General features: G+C 44.4%; 1 protein-coding gene across 1 annotated transcript in view; it reads right to left on the bottom strand.

The window, feature by feature from the left end:
- LOC102765134 (cytochrome P450 4V2) overlaps window positions 1-9,112 on the bottom strand; it is a 37,193-nt gene that overhangs the window by 8,156 nt on the left and 19,925 nt on the right. Inside the window, exons 8-9 of the mRNA XM_015565538.1 lie at window positions 3,602-3,704; window positions 2,278-2,385 (exon numbers count right to left, since the gene is read on the bottom strand). Coding sequence (XP_015421024.1) covers window positions 2,278-2,385; window positions 3,602-3,704 — 211 coding nt within the window. The remainder of the gene's footprint in view (window positions 1-2,277; window positions 2,386-3,601; window positions 3,705-9,112) is intronic.

Here is a 9,112-nt window from a genome sequence, read left to right as displayed (position 1 = left end):
AATATGAAATGTTCATATTCTATGCAGGATAACACCAGCAGGAAGAGGCTGAGTCACAAAATTCTGGCTTATGGCCATTCTGATGCAGGTGCAGATAAGTTGGGAGAGATCATTGAAAGTGGTATTTGCCAAACCAATTCATTATCATTGAAAGTGGTATTTGCCAAAATCCAATTCATTACTACTTGCTTCCTGATATGGAAGATGAAGATGGGCAAGGAGAAGAGAAGAAGATGATAATGGAGGAGGAGACAGAGAGGATTGAAAGCTACCAACGAAGAAGCTGATGAGGATGAAGAAGATGACTAAGGAACACAGATGGATTCCAACCTTCTTTTTAAAAGTTTCCTCCAGTCACTGGGAGCAAGTTACAGTCTGGGTTTGTTTTGTTTTGTTTTACTCTTCAGCTCAGTCGTTCTACCCTTGAAGTCTTTTCTCTCCCTTACATCCTGGTTCTCAACTTATTTGGGGGAAATACCTTGAGCTGAATACAGTGAGAAAAGAATCTCTAAGGCTTTCTCTTCCAAATTCACTTTTTTTAACGTTTAAAAGTATTTTTATTTTTTTCCATTGATTTTATTTATTTATTTCTTTATTCATTAGGGTATTACATATGTGTTTTAAAATAATATTTAAAAGTAAATAAAATAAAATAAAATAAAAAGATGCAGCAACAGCCTGCATCTTCTTATGGAGGAGGTCAGAATATTGTAATTATACATGCTATACCTACTGTTTCATGGGAAGAAGGGAAAAATTAGAACTTCAAAGAATGTTAGAATTGCAAGAAAGAGATAATTACTCCGGTTGTTTTTGTGGGGGTGAGAGGTTACTGGTGGGAGAAGGACGTGTATGTGCAGGTGTGAGTGTTGTCCATGGGTTAGGCTTATATGGATGCACACAAGCCCAAATTCACTTTCATCCCTTCCTGACTCAACAAACACTATGTAGAATCAATGCCCCTGTGCTCCGTGGGAAAGAAAAACCTTCTGCTTACTTTCCTCTGCTTGAGGCTGGGGGGCTCAGCCCGCGCAGTGGTGCACAGAATTCCAGCTTTCTTCCTCCTTTCATCGAGCACACAGATTACACTGTGTCTCTGTGAATATGGACAGTTAGCATTTACCAACATATACCTGTCTACTTTCTCTTCTATGGAACATTTTTTAAACTGGAAAAATAAAAAAAAGGTTTACACACGGTCAAGGGGTATATAGAAGATGTTTTGTTAGTTAAGTGGGCATTTTGACAACAAGGCTTCCCCTTTGGTATGTTTAATTGTGATGTTTAATGGACTTCCTTGCAGTTTAAGATGATACTTTTAAAATAAAATTCTTGCCCTTACCAGTTTGGCTCAGTGGATAGAGTGTCGGCCTGCGGACTCACAGGTCCCAGGTTCGATTCCGGTCAAGGGCATGTACCTTGGTTGCGGGCACATCCCCAGTGGGGAGTGTGCAGGAGGCAGCTGATTGATGTTTCTCTCTCATCGATGTTTCTAATTCTCTATCCCTCTCTCTTCCTCTCTAAAAAATCAATAAAATATATTAAAAATAAAATAAAATTCTCTCCTAATAATGGCCTGGGCTCTGCCACAAATGGGAGACTAGCAGACCTGCAGAATCTTATTTGGAACTATCATTCTCTATTGTAATTTTGTTCCTGTTTATTTAATTTCTGTTTGTTTGTTTCATTGGGAAAAAAAGATAATGCTCAATTTTAAACATTAAAAGTGTTCCAGTTGCTTGTTATAATGAAACTAAATGTGAAGTTTACCTCAGTTAAAAAAAAGAGGAATGAATACTTATATCTTAATATCCAAAGATCAGTTGCTCAAAAAAATTTTAGAATTAATACTGGGGATAGAAGAGAAGTGATGCACAGTTAGCAAAAAGCATGAGAAGAAGTAGAATAAAAACTCTAGTATAAAATGGCATCACTAATTATTTGAGATCCAAAAGCATTTGTGACACCTGCATTGGGCTAGAAATTGTAAAAAACACAAACATAGGAACACATTCCAAAAGAACCTGGGTTTCTAGAATACCCAATTTACCCACCAGAGGCAATCTGAGAGAAATTTAACTTGTTACAGGAAAAATGAAATGACGACAGAAACAGAGCCCAGAAGTTTAGATCGTCTCCATTCTACAAAACAAAGTCTTCCCTCTTGGTATGAAAATCCAGTCCTCACACCATCTGGACATGAAATTCCTTTTCCAACGTCACCTCTTAATGGGTTCTAACAAATGATCTGAGTTCCACCTGTCCTTCAATGTTTACTGTTATCTCCCAACTTTTCCACTCTGCCATTGTGCAACTGGAGCCTCTCTTTCCAGAATGTCTCCCACTTCCTCCTCTTTTCCTTTATTATTCCTTCCCCACTTTGCACTAGGAAAATCCATCACACACCAGTTTGTTGGTTGGCGAACCCAACCTTTACCTTTCTCTTCCCAGCCATGGGAAGGCGTATGACATCTGATTAAACAAAGGATTAAGTTGATGGCACAATGCACAGCAATTAAGTTGATTGCTTTGTCTTAGGCTGATCATGACCCACAAATATATAAGGCCCTAATCCCTAGAACCTTTAAATATTATTTTTGGGAAAAAGGTGCTTTTGAAGATTTTATGAAGGATCTTATAATGGAGAGATGATTTTGGATTATTCATGTGGGCCATGAATGCCATAATGAATATCATGATATGAGAGAGCAGAGGGAGATTTGACACACACCCACAGAAGAGAAGGTCATGTGAAAATGAAGACAGAGATGTGAATGATGTGGCCATAGCCAAGGTATGTTGGCAGTCACCAGAAGGAATGGATTCTCCCCTCAGGCTTCCAAAAAGTGCAGCCCTGCCAACACATTGATTTAACTCATACACACTGATCTGGGTCTTCTGGTGTCCAGAACTGTAAGAGGACAAATTTCTATTGTGCTCAGCCACCGAGTTTGCAGAATCGGTGACAGCAGTCAAAGGAGACTAATATTATCCTTCATCTCCCCTCCCCTTTCTTCTTGCCTTAAAGATAAACATGAGACCCAGAACCACAATCAAGAAAACAAAGCCCATGATGATGAAAATGACAGCAAGAAAAAAGAGCAAGCCCGGGATTCTCACAACATCCCTATTGGCATCAGCCTAGGACCCCTTACCTATAGGTTACTGGTTGTACAAAAGAAATGTGTGTCCCATCAGCTTAACCCACAGCAATCCTATATGAAACAGGTCTCCTTGACCCCTCTCTGCTCTCCGCTAGGCCCTTGCTCATATCGCACAAGCACATGGCTATGACTTGATACTTTATACAGTGTCTGCTTCACCTATGAAGTGCGAGGTCCTTGAGGACAGTGACATTTATCTGTGTAGCCCCTGCATCTAGGCCAGTGCAGTCACGTGCCAAGCAATCAGCAAACACACATAAACAAATGGATGAGGTCTTGCAAAGGACATTAAGCCTGGAAGGGATCCCATATGGCAGCCTTCCTGCTTATTACAGTGTCTTTAGAACAGACCCGACAGCACATTCTTAATGAGCAAGAATGTCATTTGCTTCAGTGACTTGGACCTTCCGTGTAAGTAGTGAAGGGGCCATACATACCAAACACTTCATCCAATTCATTGTCCAATTTTTTCTGGACTTCTGGATAGCAACCCAGAAGGTACAAGGCCCAGTTCATTCCAGCTGCAGTTGTATCATGGCCCTACAAATGTAAGAGGACAAAACAACAGCTTAGAAAGCAGAGTTCTATTAAGAAGGTTAGAGATTTTGAACTGTCTCTGGATTTGACAGCTGTGATGTGACCCCAGACAGAACAAGTTAATTTTATACAGCATTTTACCTCCGTGGGGAACAAACCAATGAAACAATCCCTTCAAAGGGGATGCCTCTGGGTACAGGGACATTCAATACGACAGAGTCACATACTTGGTGAGAGTGGCTGGGCTGGGCTAACAGGAGGCATTCCGAGGGCACTCTGTGCGCTGGACTGTTTTTGAGGAAATGAAAGTGTGATTTTCCTGAGCCAAGGGGCCAGATCTGCACTTGTCCACTGTCCCCCATTTGTATGGTCGACTTTGCCCAGACTCCAGGGAGCATATGGCTGGTTCTGATCAACAGTCTCCACATCAAGAAGTTAATAAATTGCCCCTTTCAACCTTGAAGAGTTTGAGGCAAAATTCTAAACATTTTGTAGAAACGAACTCAATTATTCTTCACAGAAAATCCATGGGGCCTGGCCAGGGTGGCTCAGTGCTTGAGCATCAGCCTATGAACCAGGAGGTCATGGTTCAATTCCTGGTCACGACACATGCTCGGGTTGTGGGCTCGATCCCCAGTTGGGGGCATGCAGGAGGCAGCTAATCAATGATTCTCTCTTCTCATTGATGTTGCTGTCTCTCCTTCTCCCTTCAATAAAAATATATTTCTCTGAAATTAATAAAAGTATTTATTTCTTTAAATCTCCATGGGATTATTGATACTGCTATTCACCTTTTAGAGATGACAAACTGAGCCCCCAAAAGATGCTACATGACTTTCCCAGGGCCCGGCAGCTTCACAGGAGGTGGAGGCAAGATCAGGACCCTCGGAGTTTCTGATGACAGAGTCCACACCCTTCACCTCGGGGAGGGTGGGGGATCCGGGGTGAGGAGAGCCCAGCTCCAATACTGATGGTGACACCCTGGACAACCTTATTCTCTGTTTGTTCATTGTCTTTAGGCATCAGTCCATTATTTCCTATCCTCATCTCACCAGGACACTCCACAGGCAAAATGGTAAGTTCTTTAGAAAAAAAAATGTATTTGAAAAATAAAAAAATAATATTATAATTCTTATTAGTCCATTTACCCTATGCAGCACAAGTGACCATTGTAATATTTCATCTCCTGGGCAAAAGTCTCTGAAGGGCTTATTTTAGCTCCTAAGTGCAATTGTTGAGGACTTTTCTGCAATTTTAAAAAATCAGTTTATAAGTCTCTGACATTAGTATGATTGTATTTTCTCACACTTGCAATTTCTTTACAGAAATGACTCTGAACTCTAGACAAAAGCTGGACCATGTCACTGAAATGTTTAGCAAAGTCATAGAGGAAGTGCTTTTGTTAAACAATTTTAATAGCTTCTCTTGAATTTGAAAATCAATTTCTTGTTTTATTTTTGTCTGAGATCTAAAGGGAGCAAACATAAAGCACTGAGCCAACAAGTGCATTGGCGGAACTGCGCAGGGCAAGGATCAGCCAATCCAGGAGCATAAAAGGCCTGGCACAGACATAGAAGCATGGAACAGATTGTCTGTTCCTTCTCAGAGGGAAGGAAGGGGTGGGTGTGTGAGTGGGTGGGAAGAGATCAACCAAAAAAATTGTATGCATATATGCATAACCCATGGACACAGACAATAGAGTGGTGAAGGCCTGGGTTTCAGGGCAGGAGCAGGCTATAAGAGGTTAATGGGGGAAAGCATGGAACATATGTAATACTTTTAACAATAAAGTTTTAAAAAATAAATAAAATAATATTTAAAAGTAAATAAAATAAAATAAAATAAAAAGATGCAGCAACAGCCTGCATCTTCTTATGGAGGAGGTCAGAATATTGTAATTATACATGCTATACCTACTGTTTCATGGGAAGAAGGGAAAAATTAGAACTTCAAAGAATGTTAGAATTGCAAGAAAGAGATAATTACTCCGGTTGTTTTTGTGGGGGTGAGAGGTTACTGGTGGGAGAAGGACGTGTATGTGCAGGTGTGAGTGTGTGTATGCATGTGTGGGTGTGCGTGTATGCATGTGTGGGTGTGCGTGTATGCATGTGTGGGTGTGCGTGTATGCATGTGTGGGTGTGCGTGTATGCATGTGTGGGTGTGCGTGTATGCATGTGTGGGTGTGTGTGTATGCATGTGTGGGTGCAGGGGCCACTTCAACATCAGACACCAGCCAATGTGTGTTGCACAAGAGTGTGTCAGGCACGATGGTTGGTGCACATTAGAAAACTATGCACCTAGTCCTCAGAGCTGTTCTGTGAGGCCCATGCTATAACAGCGAGGACACAGAAGTCCCGAAAGGGCGAGGAGGGGCCCGAGGTCACACTTCTAGTATAGGTCAGAGGTGGGATTTGGCCCCACAGCCCACTTTTCAGTGAATTAGATGTCCATTTTCTGCATAATGTTTCTTTTCAATAAAGTGATCTGCTTAAAATAGAAGTTTAAAACCGTTGATATAGTCCATCTTTCCACTTTCCACATGGTGGGGGAGAGGGGGCGGGGGACTGTGGCAGAGATCTGCAATGACTGGGCCTGCCTCATCTGGCCAGTCAGCACAGACCTGGGAGAGGTCAGGTCTGTGGACCCTTCACACCGCTTGCTTTCTGCTACAGGGAGCAGAGCCACCTCCCTGGGGAGGCAATGCACCCAGGCGGCTGCAGGCAGAGCAAAGATAATGCATGCAGTCCGCCATCAAAAACTGAAGGATTTCCTTTCTTCTATTTCCAGGATATTCTACATGCTGCCTTTTAAAACAATTTCTTAATCTTTATTTAGTAAACCACATGTTAAGAGGTTTTCTCTTTATAATATTTAATGAAGTTTAAATTATCTTCACAAAAAATTCGTCTTTTTGCTCAGCCAGTGTTGACCAGTGGTTGAGTGTTGACCTATGAACCAGGAGGTCATGGTTCAATTCCTGGCCAGGGCACATGCAGGAGGCAGTCAATCAGTGATTCTCTCTCATCATTGATGTTTCTATTTCTGTCTCCCTATCCCTTCCTCTCTCTTCAAAAAAAAAATCAATAAAACGATATATTTTTAAAAATTTGTCTTTTTTTATGTAAAGACCAGAAATCTCTTTAGAAGTACAAACTGGTTAAATGCTCTACTAGAAGGAGCTGGGAAGATGGTGGCTGACAGGATGGAGGTGAGGGAGAGGGTGTGAGTGAGTGAGGAAGTGACAGGGGAGTATGTGGTGTGTGTAGAGTGTGTGGGAATGAGTGGGGGACAGTTAAGACCGGCAGGAGTACCAGAGGCTGGCAGACCAGGCTCTCCTGGACAGGGAGCCCCTGTCACCGCTGCAGGCACTCCCCGGGCTGTGGGGCTCCAGCAGGGAACACACACCATCTTGAAGGGGAGAGGGGCCTCCTCTAGGAACTCATCAGCACCACCTCCCAGACTGACCTTGGACACCGCCCGTGACTCTGCAGCCACACCAGACGAAGGCCCGCTGCCTCATCCGCAGACCTGCAGACCCTAGGACATCTACCTCCAAGGGCGCACAGATACTGCAGCAGTAAGTGCAATTTCCCCCTCGCCGGCTGCTGACCTACGAGCACCGTGGTCACAGACACCCTGAGTCCCCCGCCCTGGCAAAAGGGCTCTCTGGTGCCTCTGTGAGCCACTGCTGGGTGCACACGTATCCAAACAAGGATGCACAGGCCCGGCAGTAGAAACTCAGACTTTCCACTTCCCAGCTGCCTGCCCACACACCCAGTGGCCACGTGGTTTCAGCACAGATCCCCTGAGCCCGCTGCCCCAGCAGGCAGCTCCAAGGTGCCTCTGTGAGCAGCCGCTGGGCCCACTTGTATCCAACCAAGATCTGAAGACCTTGGCTGCAGAAACTCAGTCTCGCCCGTCCTCGACTGCTGACCTCTTGTCACTGCAGTTGCAAAGAACCAGCACACAGGTCCTCTGACCCTGCTGCCCCTGGAAGGCAGCTCCCAGGTACCTCTCTGAGCCACCGCAAGGCACAACCCTGGCTACCAGCACCCAATCCCCATGGTAGCACTGCTCCAGCACATAGGCCCTGTGAGCCCACTGCCCCAGCAGAGAGATCCTGGGTACATCTGTAAGCCAACACGGGATGCACATATCTAACCAAGAATGCACAGCTCCGGAAGCAGAAACAGGGACTTCTTCCTTCCCCAGGTTGGCAGCACACCACGATCCTGCACCTCCAGCATGTGGGTCTCACAAGCACACAGCCCCAGCAGATGGCTCCTGGGCCCCTCTGTGAGCTGCCACTGGGCGTGTCCCTCTCCAACCAAGGGCACACGGCTCTCTCAACGGGATCCATGACATCCCCTCCTGGCTGCCTACCTCTGGACACCTTGGTGAGTTACTGAGGACCCGCATCCCCAGACAAGGTCACATTGTTTCAGTCACAGGCTCCAAGAATCCTACAACCCCAGCTACTGGATCCTAAACCCTCTTGTCATTCAGAGAGGGAAATCACTTTGGCCAGAGTCCCACTACCTCAACCGAAGACTATGGGACAGCCGTTCCCCACCATCCTGGGCTCCGGGAACCTCATAGTGAGTTACAGAGTGATGCTACCCCAGCAAGAGTCACACAACACCATCCAAAGTTAGAGTACCAGAGCCTCAGACCCCAAGACCCCTTCCTCCCAAGCAGGTGGACTCTTGGAACTCCCAGTGAGCACATACCAGTGATACCTCAATTAACCCTTTCCACAAGAGCTGGAACCACTATCGCATTCACAACAGCTTGCAAAATGAAGCTGGGGGTGAGTCACATTACCAATCTGTGACAAGACTTCATCCACAATTAAGAAATTAATATTCAAGACCCAACTACATCAATAGAACCCAAATAGCTCAAGTAAGGGGTTCTGCTACATCACCAAATGCAGGAGATTTGAGATACTGAACCAGGGGGTCCCCAAAGTCACCAACTACATAGCACCACATCCAAAAGAACCTGGGTAGCAAATCAGTTGGATCTAAGACACAGAAACAATTAAAACATTACAGCAAAAAAATGGGGAGAGAAAACAAGATGGCGGCATAGGTAAACACTGGAAATTGCTGCCTCGAACAACCACTTCAAAAATACAACTAAAAGACAAAAGGACATCATCCAGAACCACAGGAAGGCTGGCTGAGTGGAAATCCTACAACTAGAAGGAAAGAGAAAACCACACCGAGACTCAGATGAGGTGCAGAAGTAAAGTGCAGAGGTACAGAGGCGCATGTGGAAAGGGCTGGCAGCTGAGGACATGGTTGTCTTTTTCTTTTTCTTTTTTTTAATATATTTTATTGATTTTTTACAGAGAGGAAGGGAGAGGGATAGATTTAGAAACACCGATGACAGAGAAACATCGATAC

Source organism: Myotis davidii, unplaced genomic scaffold (genome assembly GCF_000327345.1).
Source record: "Myotis davidii unplaced genomic scaffold, ASM32734v1 scaffold1040, whole genome shotgun sequence".
NCBI classification, from domain to species: domain Eukaryota; kingdom Metazoa; phylum Chordata; class Mammalia; order Chiroptera; family Vespertilionidae; genus Myotis; species Myotis davidii.
Note: the sequence above shows the minus strand (reverse complement) of the source record. Positions and strands in the feature narration are given on the sequence as shown.